The 17,384-nt window shown below is 43.7% G+C and overlaps 1 protein-coding gene across 15 annotated transcripts in view; it reads right to left on the reverse strand.

Moving 5' to 3' along the window:
* Nucleotides 1–1,090: 1,090 nt before the first annotated feature.
* Nucleotides 1,091–17,384, reverse strand: part of TIAM1 (TIAM Rac1 associated GEF 1) — a 441,301-nt gene continuing 425,007 nt past the window's right edge. For all 15 annotated transcript variants that reach the window (XM_054542445.2, XM_054542444.2, XM_024239448.3 and 12 more), the window contains 5 exons: nt 13,532–13,590; nt 12,854–12,956; nt 9,685–9,772; nt 7,143–7,315; nt 1,091–3,500 (listed from right to left, as the gene is read on the reverse strand). In XM_054542445.2, the coding sequence (XP_054398420.1) occupies nt 3,031–3,500; nt 7,143–7,315; nt 9,685–9,772; nt 12,854–12,956; nt 13,532–13,590 (893 nt within the window). In that variant the 3' untranslated portion in view covers nt 1,091–3,030. The remainder of the gene's footprint in view (nt 3,501–7,142; nt 7,316–9,684; nt 9,773–12,853; nt 12,957–13,531; nt 13,591–17,384) is intronic.

Raw genomic sequence — 17,384 nt, forward strand, 5'->3', positions numbered from 1 at the left:
GTCTTAAAGATGTACATATTGTTGCTGTAATGCCTGAATATATTTAAAATAAAGAGGAATGTGCTCCAAATCACTGCTCAACATCAAAATGTTTGGAGGCTACCAAACGAATGTGACTCAAACATGAACATGGATGAGTCATCAGAGGATCCTGTTAAGATGGAAGTTCTGGTTTAGTGTCTCTGGGTGGGGCCCAAGTTTCTGCATTTTTCTTTTCTGAGACAGGGTCTCTGTTTCCCAGGCTGGAGTGCAATAGTGTGATCACAGTTCACTGCCAGCCTCAAATTCCTGAGCTCAAGCGATCCTCCCACCTCAGCTTCCTGAGTAGCTGGGACTAAAGATGTGAATCACCACGACTAGCTTTTATTTTTCGTAGAGATGGGGGTCTCACTATGTTGCCCAGGCTGGTCTCGAACTTCTAGCCTCAACTGCTCCTCCTGCCTCCCAGTTTTCTGCACTTGCAACAAGCTCCCAGTAACACTGACACTGCTGGTGTCAGGACTTCCACTGCGAGGAGCAAGTAGCTACACCACAGGGCTCCTCATACGCCAGGGAGAGGCTCTTCTAGTGACAGGAGACAATCTTTTCACTGAGGGCAGGAATGGATGGGGTAACGTTGACGGGTAAGGTTTGTAAGGGACTCGGGAGGGTGAGATGTGGGGACTCTGACAGGAAGAGAAAGGCAGCCCAAGACTGTATTTACCTTGTTTGGTGATTCTGTGAAAGACTCAGGCAGCAGGCCCCCGGTGATAAAACGTGGAGTGATTCAAGAGCTCAGTCAGCCAGTCGGAGCTCTGCACTTCACCCCAATATTTTCACAGGAACCTCCCCAGCCTGCTCCCATCGGGATAGGCAGGAGACTGGAAAAGAAACAGTGCCCAGTAGGGGCAACGTTAGGTCAAGATGCCAAGCAGCTGTAATGCACCTTTTTTGTTGTCGTTAAAACTTCAAGCTCTACCACAACAGCGTTCTCCTGATGATCACGAGTTATTTCAATAAATGGCATTCCCAGGAATCTTCTCCCACGGCCTGTCTCCTGCCGACAATTCATACTCATCCTCCCATCCAAAAAGGCATAGAACCGCCCAGACACTTTTCATTATTTTTATTGTTTGACAAGCATTTACAACGTTCCATTCATAGACCTAAAAACATAAAAATAGACCTTCTTTCAGCTTATAAAAGAAATATATAAGAACTTTTGACATAGACACGTCATGACCTTATGTACAAGAGACAATGGCACCCTCTCCAAGCACCAGACTTCCGAGTGTTTTCAGATGGATGTGTTGCACTGGAGCCAGTAAATGCGATGATTAGAAGCCTCTGCTTCCGTTTTCCATCTGGACGCGATCGAACCGGAGATGATATGGAAAAATGCAGTGATACAAAGGGTATAGAAACCATTCTAAAGCTTTTTAAGAAAACCAGAAGATATAGCAAAAATTTAATAGAATAAAACTTTCAAAAGATCAAGCTCGAAGCCCTGGAAACCCGAAAGGCGGGGGGAATACAGGGTGGGAACGCAGGAAAAGCAGGCAGAGGCACAAGAGCATGATGTACTGAACTCTCTATTGTCTGGAAATATAAAGTCATAACTGATTTTTATAAAATATAACTCCTAAAGCTACTATAAAATTCAGGTCTTTAAAGTACCTACTGATGTGTCAAACACCAAATAGATATTTTCCCCAAAAAGAAAGTTTTCATAGTATTTTAAACCCTTCTTAGGAAGTGGACATTGTGACATGGGAAAAGAAAAAGCTATAAACCTTTAAAAAAAAATTGAAAGTGCTATAACTTGTTTTTCTTCTTAGTATTTGGATATCTGTTTAGACTGTTAACGTTTTGAGCATGTTTACCCTGTTTCGTTGGCATGAAGAAAGTATTAAACACAAGAGAAGTTTTTAAAGAGGTTGTTCTGTTTAAAGGTTTGGTTATGGACTGTCAGGGAAGGGGAGGTAATCTATGGATGAAGATGCAATTTTGATGGAAAAAACCAATGATCACCATGGCAACCCCATGAGAAGGAGGCTCCCCTCCCTGCCATGTGCAACAGACACACACACCGCCCACCTGGGTGTCATGTTTAATCCAACCAAACTCCCATCTCAAATATAGATTCAAACATTAAAAAAAAAAAATCCGCTTCTTGGAAGAAAAGTATATCCTTAGCATGAGCTTGTTGGCCTTTCATATATAAATATAAAACCATCACGCCTCACTCTCTCTGTAAAAGGTTATATCCTCATTTTTTAGGCTCAGGGATACACTAACACTGTAAAATTCTCATCTATTTGTGCCCCTGTATCTCAGGTAAAATACAAAAAATAGTGTTTCTTTTCTTTCTCTCAAGTGATAAATTTGGATCTCTTTTCAAAGAGTTTGGCATCTCTATAATTCTATGCAAAACTAGAGCTTCCGAACATGAACACAGAGTAAGACCAGCCATAGACCAAAACAGGAAGGAAAAAAAAAAGACGCTCACTGAAACATGAATCGCCACCCTCTCCTCACACATTCTTAAAATACACAGAGATTCTCAGACATGGAAGAGGGAAGGGTACAGTCGGAACACTGCAAGCTGTACACATTTCATTTCATTTTGTGTGTGAAAGAGGTTTCCCCAACTAGGAGACTGATTTCAGATAGAAGGATCGTGTGTGTGCTACTGTCCCTTAAATTAATCTGTTGTACATCCGTTAACTCCTGGGGGTGATTTGCTTTCCAGTGCTATAGAATCTTTTTTCTTTTAATTGTTCAGGCCCTGATTAATTGAGAATAAATAAAAGCCCTTAGTAATATACAGAAGATAGGACTCAAGCTTATTTGGGATTCTGAGGAATTCTTTCTGATGTTGTTGAAAATGACAAAGTTGGGTGGCTACATGGCTTCAGAACCAAGTCAGCTGCCAAAACCGTGTGTGCAAGAGCGCGACCTAAGGGGACATTCTTGTCGACGGTACAGGAGGGTGAGCAGAGTTAGGGCAGGAAGTATCTACACACATTCTCTACAGGGCAGGTGACACAGTCAGATCTCAGTGTTCAGTTTCCTGGAGGGGGCAAAGTCTTCGCGCCTAACCCAAACGACTTCCTCGCTTGCGCTCTCCAGGCCTCCATTGATCCCCGACAGGGCAGCTTGCTTCTTGAGCTGCGCCATGCGGGACGCGTGACTATCCAGGGTTTTCCGGCCTCTTTCCCGCTGACTGATGGAGGTGGCCTGAAGCCGCTCCTGCAGGTCTCTGTCCACTGAGGCGCCCTTCACGGACTCACAGAACTCATCATCGTCACTGAGGATGTCTGTCTCCTTGATGTCATCTTGCTCCTCATACTGAGCAAGATCAAACTGCTCCTCTACCCATCGGTCAGTGTCCCCACCACCGGGGGGCTGCTGGGACTCTTTCTCCGGGCTGCTTGCGGAGACAGCATCAGAATCAATGGTAAACCTGTTTCGAGCCAGCCGCCGCCTCCTCCTCCCAAGAGACTTGCTTGGGGCAGACACTGCACACACACACAAAAATATAAAAATAAAACCCCCACATGCTTTACGTGAGATGAAAATCCAGAAAGCAAAGGACAGGAGAAAATAAAAACCAAAATGGTATGCATTGAATGCCTCGATGTCTTTTGGGGCTTAAAGTCTACATATCACCAATCTGTCTTGGAGCATTTACCTCGTCGAGGTATCTGGACTTAGAGGATGTTCTAGCAACTGATGCAAGGGCAAGGGGGAACCGGGGCACACAGGAGAGGTTGTAGGTTATGCGCAAAGGGGCACTCAACTCCCTCTGAAATAATCTATTATTCTAGCCTGTGCACCTAAGAGATGGGTAACACAGACTGCAGCTGCTCTCAAGTAGACAGACCACTGATGTGGGGATTAGTTAGTGAGTTAGTGTCCTCAATCCTGGCCATGTCCCATGGCCCAGTGCTATGAAGATCCCCAGGGCTGTCCCAGGGTTGTTTAGCTGGAATAGGTCTTTAGTAAGGGTGGGGGTGCATCTATGGTTTTGCTGTCTTTGTAGAATAGGCATCAAGGAGGCAGAAGCACCGGTCTAAGTTACTTGTTTTCTGGGAACTTGAACATAACATTTCTTGGGATCTGCAGTTAGATTAAGGGCACCACAACCCTCTTAGAGAGCCTATGAAAAAGAGTGGCTCTCAAAGACATGGGATCTTCAGTTATTTCCCTGTCTTCTTTCTGATAAAGTCCCACATGAGCTAGGAAGCTAAGCAAATGTGTGCCTTAGTCTCCCCCAATTACAGTCTGTGTATTACTCATTCTTCTACAAAGCAATTAACATATCAGTGCCTCAGTGGAATGAGAAATTAAAAACCAATGACATCCAAGCAGTTTGATCCACAAAGCGCTGTATAAAGTGACTACCAGTTAAGAAAAATTCATTCTTTCACCTACTGCCCTCTAGGAAGCCAGAATTAAAAACAAGCGAACAAAAGACACCATCCGATCAAGCCAACGATCCCACCACACACATACATGAGACTGCTCACAGGGAAGGCTGCTGCTTCTCCCTCAAGAGTGAAGCGGTTGTTGCATTAGACACGAAAAGGTGAAATGCAACACGGGCTTTCCAGTGGAGGGGAAGAGTCTCAATGCCAACTGGGAGCTGCTTTCCTGAAACCTAAGCCCCAGAACCATCCAATTGCTTCAGTGCTGCTAGAAGATGCCTCATGTCTCAATTACTGCCAAATGCAGCCTTGACTTCAAACCCAGCAGGCACAAGGTTAGAGAGGTCAACGAGGGGCTGAATTGGCTCCCACGGCAGCCATCCTCTGCTTCAGACCCCTGTGTATCCATCACTATTCCTGAGTGTTCCGCCATCTAAAACTGTGGAACAAATGGACACTACTGTTGGTTGAGGATGGGAATAAAAGCCATTTCCAGGTAAAATGGAAAAAGGGAATAGAAAACAGGGAAAAAAAAACACTGATTTCTATTGAGAAGAGACAAAAATTCTTGTTCACTTTTATCTCAGCACCAGCAAAATACAGCATCCCTCTCTCCAATCACTACATTAGAACTACCCCAACTCAAAGCTACTGGAAATATTTATTAATGATTTGCATGCTGAAGTATCTAGGAGTAAAGTGTGTTAACGTCTACATCTTTGAAATATGTCAAAAATAAGATGAGGTGATGGATGACAGATGGATTCTAACAGATGAGTGATAATGAGAATATAGAAAAACATTATAGAATATAGATGGTAGGTATGAATTCTTTCAGCTCTTCTATAAGTTTAAACGTTTTCATAAGAAAACAGGTAGAACAAAGAAAAAATTTTTTAATTGGATTATTGGCAGACGTATAGTACTTTAGGCTGAATACGGAAGCAGAGTTATTTGGCTTTACTATCCTAGCCAAACAGAACAGAGGGAGAAATAAACTACCTGGGTATTCAAGACAAAGCAAAATGAAGTATGAGTACCTGTTCCTAGTATGCTTAAGAACTCGGCTACCATTACTGGGTTCCTCCCAGTCTTTCAGGGATGCAATCTTTGACTATTTCCAGTGGTCACTGTTAAGACTGACCATCTATTGCTGTGCTCATCTACTCAGGCACCATTTTAAAATCCTCTGACATGAAGATTCTGAGGATAGTGAGATGCCTCCAAAGCAAAGTGATACAGACCTTCTTCAGCCAAAAATGAGCCATCAGGCAGAAAGATCTTTCAATCAGCTAAATCCAACAGGCTATGACATCAGGCTTTCTCTTGGTAATCATGATGACGGACAATGGTGTTAAATTGTGGGCTGGTTTTGTTTTCTTTCCAAATGGATCTCAGCAGGAAAACTTCTGAGAGACAGACTAACCATGCTTAGTTTCAAAGTGAATGCAGCTCTGAATTTAGGTTCTTTGATTAACAACTGAAACAGGTGAGTTCCCTGAGGTTGAGACGCATATTCCCAAACCTTTTTAAACATTTCCTTAGCAAACAAGAGGGGACAAATCCAAGACAAAAATCTCTAAAGTGAGTTATAAAGGACCAATAAACTATTCCTCCATGGGGACCCCATGAGAAACTGCGCATATGGACATATGAAAGACTCTTAGGATACCTCAGAAAACTTAGCAAAGTGCTGGGTGTTCACTGCACTAAGTTTTCAATATACATTTATCAATTGATTGGAGAAGAGGTTACAGTAACTAGTCCCCTAAATTAGTTAAATTTAAGGTGCTTAAAGAATGTAATATCCCATGTCAAGCCAGGTAGGTTTTGCCTATGAAAACCTTCAAGCATTCACACTTCTGTCCATCCCTCTTCAATAGGCAGGATGGTAATGGGGACAAAGGCCAGAAACTTTTCTGGCAAGTGCAAAGGGGGTCTCTTTTAATGAAATCCTCCCTGCAAAATTCTGGGCTGCCTCTTAAGAAAGGTTTGGTCACAATGTTAGTATCTTGATGTCATTAAGTCCCTAAGTATTAAAACAGCCTTCTTCCTAGATACATTTATTTTACTTCTCTATTGCTCCACTGTAATGGATTATGTCCTACAAGAATATTTATACTGGGACCATTTAAACTCTAGATTCTTGTTTCCAAGAATAGCTCAAGGCTTCCCCGAATTAACATGGAGACTAAAAATAAAGTTGCAGGCCCAAGGCCAGGATAAAAACTGGAAGTGTCATGACGGCTACCAACCCTAGGATCCTTACTATTGAGAGCAGGCACTGCTGTGCTGCCAGGCCATGAAGCCACCATGAACAGAGGGCTGTGACCTTGCTGAAATGTGACACACGGCTTTCTGCTAGACAAAGCTGGCTGTCATGCAAAGCAGCGACTCTCATTCTGCAAGCAGGCTGAGACAGCCTCTCCAGAAAGAGGATGTGTCTGCAACCCGACTTGGCAAATGAGGGAGGAGCTCACCAGCCAAAAGGAGAAGGGAGGCAAAGGGAAGGCTTGAGGGAGGACAAGAGGAATGTAGATACAGGGCGGATCCCCAGGAGCCACTGGGAAGGAGGCAAGGGCAAGGAACCTCACATCAGGGAAAAACCGTCCTCCTACATCAGCCCCCACCAGGCCACACCTCACCCCCACTCAACAAGGAGGTCAAGCTCACTGGAGTTCTACTGCGGAGTGGGGGTGACGGGAATCTTGAACGTCCGAATCCCCACAGTACCTGCCCTGCTCATGGCCGGCCTGGCCCCCTTCAGTGCACACAATCTTTTGCCTCCAAAAGGGACATATTGCTGGGATGAGGGAAGGCTCTCGGTTTTGAGGAGCTGTCTTCTGTGCTTATCGCGCAGGATTGAATGCACAGCCTTCAGGAAATCCTTTCGGCTCTCCGGGGAGCTAGGAAAAGAAGATTTACAGATGTTAGAGAATCAGGGCTTAACACATGGGGAACTTCTAAGGTTATAAGGTGCAACCAAATAAATATCCCTTAAGGCCAAAGGTTAAAGACTGAGGCCTTGACTCCAATTTCTATGCTGAGCGGTGATTTCATGCCAGTGATAAAGAGCACATAACTCCTTTCCCTTCATGCTTTGTGATCCATCTCCTGCCGCTGATGTCGGGCAGAGCAGCCCATTAACGAACAGATCTATGGACAGTCAGAGTTTGTACCAAGAAGCTGCCAAATTCTGCTCCTGGCACTCAAGGCAGAGCTTTTCATTATAAAATGTTTTTGAGGGTAAATGAACCACAAGATTCTCGCAGCTCTGCAGAGCACCCAAAGGCCGACGTCTCAACGTTCCTAATGTCCTCTAGAGCTGAGCTCCCTCCTGGTAAATATCAACAGTTCCCATGACACATTTCAACATGTATATATTAAGGCTATAAAGAACTATAAAATCTTCCCAAGTCCTAATTCTCATGGTAAAAAAAAAAAAAAAAAAAAAAAAGTGCTTCCTAGGTAAGAGTTATTTTTCTTGTTATATTCCCCATATTTTTACACAGGTAAGTTTCACCTGGTATTCCTTATTAACAATAAATACGGCATCCGTGTAGGCAGGGCTACTAAACCCCATGGACCTTACCAACAAAATCACAAACAGATGAGCCAAAATAGACAGTAAAGGTGGTGCTCAAACCCCACGAGGTTATACAAACAACATTTCACTTGTAGTCCTGACAGCTTCCCGGGGATCTGCCCTTTGTTGACCTCTGTCATCCAACACAGAGAGATCTGATGTAGCAACACAAAAATGGGTTTTGAGGTTAAATCCACCATTCATTTTCTTTTTCTTTCTTTTTTTGACACAGAGTCTCGCTCTGCCACCCAGGCCGAAGTGCAGTGGTATGATCTTGGCTCATTGCAACCTCCATCTCCCAGGTTCAAGTGATTGTCCTGCCTCAGCCTCCCAACTAGCTGGGATTAAAGGCGCCTGCCACCAGGCCTGGCTAATTTTTGTATTTTTAGTGGAGATGGGGCTTTGCCATATTGGCCAGGCTGGCCTTGAACTCCTGACCTCAAGTGATCCACCTGCCTTGGCCTCCCAAAGTGCTGGGATTACAGGCGTGAGCCACCATGCCCGGCACCAGTGTTCATTCTCTATAAGGCCTTAGGCAAAGCACCATCTCTAAGCCTTGCTTCCCCATTTGTAAACTGGAGTAAGAATAGTATTAGGTTGGTGCAAAAAATAATTGCAGTTTTTGCCATTAAAAGTAATGGCACTTTTAATTACTTTTAATGGTAAAAACTGCAGGTGCTTTTTGTAGCAACCTAATACCTAGGTCTGACTAAATGAAATAATGAATGTAGGGTGTTTAGCATAGTTCCTGCTTGGTAAAGGTATCTTCTTACCATACTAACATTATAAAATATTGCTAATAATCGTAATATTGATTCTATTGTCTTTTGTAAGTAATCCATAGTACGTTAGTACTCACTGTGTGAGGTACTGGGTAATTACTGAGTAAATCACTGAGTATTTATGATTAAATTAAAGTTGGCCGGACGTGGTGGCTCACGCCTGTAATCCCAGCACTTTGGCAGGCTGAGGCAGGCAGATCACGATGTTGGGAGATCGAGACCATCCTGGCTAACACGATGAAACCCCGTCTCTACTAAAAATACAAAAAATTAGCCGGGCATGGTGGCACGTGCCTGTAGTCCCAGCTACTCGGGAGGCTGAGGCAGGAGAATTGCATGAACCCAGGAGGTGGAGGTTGCAGTGGGCCGAGATCACGCCACTGCACTCCAGCCTGGGCGACAGAGCAAGACTCTGTTTCAATAAATAAATAAATAAATAAATAAAAGCATGATTCAATACAGGCACATTTAAAGACATATATTAAATGCCATCTGTTGAGGTCATCCATCTTATATTTTTAGAAAAATAAAAGAATAGGTTTCATATGGGAGAAGACCTCAAATTCTCATGGGGGAGGGAGAGAAGAGAAGGAAGGGCAAAAGAGGGTGTCAGGGTAGAAGAAAAACAACAAGAAATAAGTAGAAGCCCACATCATGAGCCCAGCTTCCCCTCAAGACGTGCAGGTGATCAACACAGGCTGACCTCCGTATGTGCTCCAAATGATCAGGAATCCCGATAACACCTTCACAAGCTGTAAGCTCCTCCCAGCTGACTCTCCATTTACTGCATCTCAGCGATGTTACAGTACAAACAATGTACCAAACACCAGAACACAACGTAAGACACCAAATCGTTCCAATCTGCAGAAATGTCAACACGGCCTCGACTTTACAGGCCCGGGCTTACCTGCAGCACAAGTGGAAGACCCTCTCCGGCCTCCCTTCAGACTCGGATTTTACATGGACAATTTCACACACGGCATTTGCCTCTGCATCTAAAGAAATTAAAACAACAATGAGTCAGGGTATGTTTCAAGTGGATTTATTTACATGTTTGCAAAAGCATTTTCCAGCTATGATAGAGGATTAATAATGCAGAACTGTATAAGATCAAAGATATTTTCCTATTATTCCACGATCTAAAGAGATGAAGCGACTGAAAGCTTAACGGATGCAAAGAAGAGAACACTTGGAAAATTTCCAGTTGGTAAAATCTTCTAGATGGTCTAAAAGGCCAGTCAATCATACTGACTGAACTCACTTTTTTTTTCTTTTTTCTTTTTTTTTTTTTTTTTGAGACAAGAGTCTCACTCTGTCATCCAGGCTGGAGTGCAGTGGTGTGATCTCGGCTCACTGCAACCTCTGCCTCCCAGGTTCAAGTGATTCTCCTGCCTCAGCTTCCTGAGTAGCAGGGATTACAGATGTGCACCCCATGCCCGGCTAATTTTTGTATTTTTGGTAGAGACAGGGTTTCACCATGTTGGTTAGGCTGGTCTCGAACTCCTGATCTCATGATCCACCCGCCTCGGCCTCCCAAAGTGCTGGGATTACAGGCGTGAGCCACTGCGCGTGGCCTGAACTCAACTCTTTCAGCCATGCAGTCTGTTTAACTGAACTGTGCATTTCAATTAAATGATTAGTTGTTTTGGCAACAGTTGGACTAAATGGAGCCAAAGCCTCCTATGCAGATTTCATCTGGCCAGGGATATGACAGGTAAGCCTTTGCTGTCTGTTAAGGGAGCCTTCCCCCAGGTGGCTGGGCCTAAAGCCCTGGAGACCTAATGGGGTTTCTCGTCCCCAGCCTACCCCTGGAGTCTACTTTGAACACAGCAGAAAATGGTATATCAAGAAGGTAAGGGACAATTTTAAAATAATTTTGAAGCTCTGTAGTGCCTATAATAGCATAGTATTTTAAGTCATGAATAAAGTGTTTGTGAAAGGAACAATTCACTGCAGACATTCAGGCCATACATTGTGAAGTCTCACTTTTATCCAGTGGTTCAGAACCCTGGTCACAAACCCTCACTGTGGTTGCATGATTTAACCGTAACCAGAATCTATCTGCAAAAAATTTTACAAACTTTCCAAACTAAGATAAAAACCTAGAAATTCCATGTTCTGATTCTCAAATCCACTAGAGTGGATTTCATAATGAAAGACATCTTGACTAGTCTTAATAACTCAACTAAAATAAGCTTTTATCTTGATGGTTTTAAACTTGACTTGAATGAAAAATAGAGAGAATGGAATGTCGTATTACAAAGATGGCTTTGTCTTCAAAATTTGAAGTTTTTATGTGTTTACTCCTCAACGCAGGCGAAATTCCTGGCTTAGAAGCTGCCAGTTTGCTACAGAAATAAACTTTCCATTTGTAAACCTGGCACAAGGAAACAAAAGAACTAGATCATTCATAACCTACGATTCTAAGTAAGACTTTAGTATTTAAGTGCTCAAACCTCAAAATGCTATGTGTAGCTGCCCTAGACTCACAACTTCCAGGTGCCTGCAAATTCATGTATAAATCAATTTTGCAAATCACATCATAAGTAAAAGGGCATCCGGCAAATCTCTACTGGAAGCTTAGAGAGAAACCTTCTAAAACAAATAATCATTCCAAATGTATTTGCCCTACATGGCTTTTGCATTTGAGTTTTCCTACTGTAAGGCAGAAAAACTGTGAAGGAAGAGACGCCTCATTTAATTTGGAAGAGTAACTCAAAGTGTGCCAAATATGCCAAGAGGGTTCTCCTCATGACGTTGGACTAGGGTGGGTTGGTTTTCTGAGGATCAGATCCAGTTTTACTGCTTATGACAAGTGGAAACAATGAGAGGCTAAAAAACAGAAATTGGATAGTAGGAACTTAATGTTCATCTTAGATGTCAAAAGCATAAAATAGAAATTCACTTGGTCATGCACCTGCAGGTCTCTACCGCCAGGGCTTTTCTTGATGAAAGCTGCACCTGCTGTCCAAGTGGGACAGGGAACAGACGTGGCTAAAGAGTGAGTTTCCACTTGACTCTCCAGAGATGCTCATTCCAGGATGCGCCTGGGAGAGCCACACAGCCCATTCCTCCTCTTGAGAATTTGGCCTCAAATTAGTCCCAGGATGGGGAGCTTCTGGGTCACAGAAATATCACTTTTCTTACTCAGTACCCTGCTACTCATGTGTTTAAAGCATCGTCTAATTATATTATCAAGTATACTCATAGCTACCCAACAACTCACTTCACTGCTATGTGGATCATAGAAAAAGAATCAACATTTCAGGCTGGGCATGGCAGCTCATGTCTGTAATCCCAGCACTTTGGGAGGCCAAGGCGGGAGGCTTGCTTCAGCCCAGGAGTTCAAGACTAGCCTGGGCAAAATAGCAAAACCCCACTTCTACAAAATATTTTAAAAATTAGCTGGGTGTGCTGGCACATGCCTGTAGTCCCAGGTACTAGGAAAGGATAGCTTGAGACTAGAAATTTGAGGCTACAGTGAGCTACGATTGCACCACTGCTCTCCAGCCTGAGCAATGGAATGAGACCCCATCTTTAAAAAAATTAAAATAAACGTAAAAAAGAATCAACATTTTAAAAGCCTTCACACTAATACCAAAGATAAAGATTTGTAATGCTTTAGGGAAAAAACATGTGTAGTCAATGCTTTTTGGTGCTTTTGGTAGTATTTTTGGATCTCTCAGTTGAAAGGCAAGTGAGTAGTTTACGTGGGCTTTGTTTGCTCACAGTCTCAAGGATTCTTTCAAGCAGCACAGGCTCACTGTACTCAGATGGTAGTCATTATAGTATTAATCTATAGAATAGAATAACTAGAATCTTTTCCAGGAATTTTGAAGACATTACACATCCATTCACTCAGTTCATTCATTCACTTGATTCATTCATTCATTCAATATTTAATCAATGGCTGGGTAAATAAGAGGCAATAGAGAGATCGAGAGACAAGAGAGTTAAGCATAGGAAAAAAAAAAAAGACGGTAGAAGGGTTAGACCAAGAGTGTGGATTCAAACAAATAATTCCTACACACACCAGAAATATGTGTGTGAAATACCCAGCACAGGTGAGAGTTTACCTGCACTCGCCAAAGCTCGAACCTGCAGCGCTTCCGTGGGGATCATGTGTCGAAATCTGAAGGGGTCCCAGTCCTCATAAATGGAAAGCCTGTGCGATCCTACCTGCAGAGGAGAAGGAACCAGCTGCATAAGAAGAATCTAACCTGCCCCGGACCAGTTCCCCGCATTTTCTAAACCTGCGACAGACTCTCACGCAGTAACTCCAGGCGTGCCCAAAGGATCTTCACCCCCATGAGCTCCTGTCCATCCAGCAGGAAGTGAGAGGCTGCGTGATAAATACGTTGAGGGGAGGGTGTGCAAAGAAGTTTGCTAAGCAAATGCAGTGAAGAGAGACACACAGAGAAGAGGAGAAAAGGGATCCCAAAAGAAGAACAGGGGCAACAGAGAAGGGGAAAAGTAGCGTTAGGAAGGTTCTGGGCCATGGCAGACCCAATCGCCAATTGAGTCCAGTTGGTTCCAATTCACAAAAATGAGACCAATTCATTTTTGTGCTCTAAACATAAGCCTGCCTGAAAAGATGGCAGGATGGGTGATCTCAAGCATCCTTAGCAAATGCTTAAGAAAGAACAAAGATCATAAAAAGGCTCATACTGACAAAATGGTAGACTTACGCAGACATAACTGATAAGCAGATAGACAAATAGTTTTAAACCATGGGGTGACATAAGATGTCTTACAAGTTTCTTCTTCTGTTTGGAACCATCTTTATACACAAGGACCACAGCAGTTTTGAAGACTGGAAAAAATAAAATAAAGACAGTTATGGTATGTCATGTGTAGGGTTTTCCCCTTGACATCACTAACTTGTAGTAATAAACACTACAGTTCTGAAGAGGACATCGAGATCCCAGTTAACTGACTCCCGCCCACCTTCCATTCATTCATCACATCTGTGAAAATCAAAAGCCTATTAAGACACAAGTTTCCAGGTTCAAAATAAACATAGAAAGCCTACATAAATGCAAATAACCTATGCCCCAAAAAACTTTTGCGTAAAATATGTTAGGTATGATACCATTTCCAGGTTAAAATTTCAGCTGATACATATTCAACAAAAATGTACTAATTCAGTAGATGGAGGAATAATATAAACGTCTTTCACAATAACAATGCAGTTGCTGAAGATGATTTACATTTATGCAAATTAAGGTAATAGTGCACATAGACAGTGATAATTTAGGAAATATAACTCATCTTTTGACCTAAAGAAACAAAAATGAGTTTATGAAATAGAATTCAACTGTACGTCTTCCAGAATGACTGAATCAGAGTAAGCTCTCTAGGAGTGGTAAACATGTAGTTTCATTCTTATATTCTTTCGGGGGTGGGGAGATACAATGGAGCTATGCATAATCTTCCAGAAAATTCGTTAAGCAATGCCAAGCACATTTAACCTGCAGTGATTCTGATTCTTCCTAGAAGGAGAAGTAGAGTTGGCACCCAGAAGGAATAGAAGGGTGACTGACTCCTGCCTGGCCTTTGTTCTCTGTGTCAGGGTCTCTGCTATGGTCCAAATGTTTGTGTTTCCCCAAAATTCATACCTTGAAACTAATCACCCTTGTGATGGTTTCAGGAGGTGGGCCTTTGAGAAGTGATCAGGCCCTGAGGACTCTGTCCTCATGAATGGGATGAGTGTCCTTATAAAAGAGACTTGAGAGAGATGCCTTGACCCTTTCGCCCTATGAAGTCACAGCGAGGAAGTAGGAGAAAGCAGGATCTTGGACTTCCAGCCTCCACAACTGTGAGAAATAAATCTCTGTTGTTTGGAAGCTGGCCAGTTTATATTTTGTTATAGCAGCTCAAATGGACTAAGATAGTCTCCATTATCCCTTCATACTCTGACCCCAAGGAATAGCCCAGTCACACAGCAGCTGAAGGAGGCACAGCCTTGTATACCAGACACAGAATTACAAAAGGAACAAACATTCAGAGAATTCTCAGGGATGGGCCACCAGGCTCACAGGCCCTTTGGAGGCCAACCGGAAGTATCTGGTTCAATTTCTATCCTACGTAGGGCAGGTCGGTCTTGTCTCCTCTTTGTGTAAGATCACGCTAATCTCCACTGCAGGGAAATAAGCCCTGAGATGCAAAGAAACTGACTCCAGCCACTCGGTCTAGATTGCCCGCAGCCCTTCACACCTCACAGCATCTGACCCCTCAAGGTTCCCAGAGCACAGACTGGCAGTTTCCCTCCAAAGATTCACACTGACCTGAGGAGGCCACACCAGCTCTTCACAGCAGCTGAGCACAAGCAACCTGAGAAGCCCCTTCATTCCCACTATGAAGCCTTGAGAAATCACAGAGGCTGGGACAGCTAGGTCCTCTTAGAAATGAAAGAGCTCTACCCCAATGACTCTAATCTCAGAAGCGCCACCACGCCACTGGGACCACAGCTCAATGCTGATTCCCTCGATTTCCCTCAATCTTAACCATTGTGGATCACAGCAGGAGGGCCAGAGAGTGAGCTTCAGCCTGGCACCGGGACCTCAGCCTCTCCCTTAAACTTTCCCTAACCCTCAGAGCTGGTGTTACTCAAGTGACTCCACAGTGTTGCCTGATCCCTTCAGACATGGCCTTGATGATCTCCAAAACTCATGCTACCTTTGCCAGCCTAAAGCATCCGTTCTGTGCCCCAAAAGGTGAATGTCAAATACCCTTCAAGGCAGAAGGCTATTTCTATTTTTGTTTGTTTTTGTTTAAGGCAACGATCACCAACATTTGGCACACATGAGCCATCCTGTGACACATCAAGGTGCTTCGTTGGCAGCAAGTCAACTTCGGTTTCAGAAGAAAGCTGCACTGTTTCCTGAGGTTAGAGGTTTAAACCAAAACAAGACGACAACCACATTTTAACCCCAAATCTGCCGACTGAGGGTAACCATGATCCTTCCTTCACAGCACCTCTTCCTTATTTCAACTCCTTGCTCAGCCTCTCTGCTAGTTCTGCCTTGCTACTTGAAATCACACCCAAACCATCAAACTTGTCTCTTTAACGACTGGGAATCCACAGAAGCTCGTCATGACTACAGCCTTTGTTCATAATCCCAACTTTAATCCTTCCCCTTCTCTTTCCTATTACTCTGGAGAGGATTCTGAATAATGATAAACATGTCTTGTATCTCAGAGCCTTCAGTTTTTCTCTTATGAACTACAGCCCCTACTGAGTTTGCTGACAGTGTGATGCCCTGAAGCTGGAGTATGCAGTCTCCATTTACACCAGGGACAGGTGCTATGGGCCCGCCTTCCTGCAGGCAGCTCCCACACTCACTTCTCATAAACAGCCCGAGAGGCAGGGAACAGAGTAATGCAGAGTCCACTATCGGAGCCTGTGCAGAAAGTGGCACCTAAATCCCCAACCTCAAAACCAGCATTTTCCTGAATCACTTACATCATGGGTTGGCAAACAAGGGCCTTCAGGACAGACCCAGGCCTGCTGCCGCCTGTGTGGTGCAGCTGCTGATCCAGCCATCTCATTCATTTACATGTTATCTATGGCTACTTCTGGCTCCAGTGGCAAAGCATGTGGCCTCTTGGCCCAAAGCCTAAAATGTACTATGTAGCCTTTAACAGAAAAGAGGGTCAGGCGCGGTGGCTCACGCCTGTAATCCCAGCACTATGGGAGGCCGAGGCGGGTAGATCACGAGGTCAAGAGATTGAGACCACCCTGGCCAACATGGTGAAACTCCGTCTCTACTAAAAATACAAAAATTAGCTGGGCGTGGTGGTGCACACCTGTAGTCCCAGCTACTCGGGAGGCTGAGACAGGACAATCGCTTGAACCTGGGAGACAGAGGTTGCAGTGAGCCGAGAACGCACCATTGCACTCCAGCCTGGCAACAGAGCGAGACTCCGTCCCAAAAAAAACCCAAAAAGAAAACAAAACAAAACAGAAAAGAGTTTGCCAACCCATTTTCTCCTACTTAAATTATTTTCTTATTCTAAATCTCTTGATTTCTAACTACAGTGAATCTGTAAAACTGAGGGCAAAGCCATGAAAAATCTAAATATTGACCTCTAGGATTGCTAGTCTGTAGTCCCACATCACTGTGTGGGTCATTTACATCAATATCCCGCATCCCATGAATGACCCATTAAGCAGCATTGGGAGATCCCAGACTCCTCCAAGAAGAAATCACTACAGAAGAAACACAAGTGGTGATGTTGAAAAGAAAGCAAATACTACTGCCCCCCTCCCCCAAAACACCTACCCCATCAAAAACTAACAACTTCTTAAAATACCCCCAATATTCCTTTGAATGGCCTATTTAGTCACACGCTTTCTCTGCACTTACATTTGTTTTGTTTTGTTTTTTTGAGACAGAGTCTTGCTCTGTCACCCAGGCTAGAGTCCAGTGGAACGATCTCAGCTCACTACAACCTCTGCCTCCCAGGTTCAAGCGATTCTCCTGCCTTAGCCTCCCAAGTAGCTGGGATTACAGGCAACTGCCACCACATCCAGCTAATTTTTGTATTTTTAGTAAGGACGGGGTTTCACCATATTAGCCAGGCTAGTCTTGAACTCCTGACCTC

This window comes from Pongo abelii, chromosome 22 (genome assembly GCF_028885655.2).
Source record: "Pongo abelii isolate AG06213 chromosome 22, NHGRI_mPonAbe1-v2.0_pri, whole genome shotgun sequence".
In the NCBI taxonomy this organism is placed as follows: domain Eukaryota; kingdom Metazoa; phylum Chordata; class Mammalia; order Primates; family Hominidae; genus Pongo; species Pongo abelii.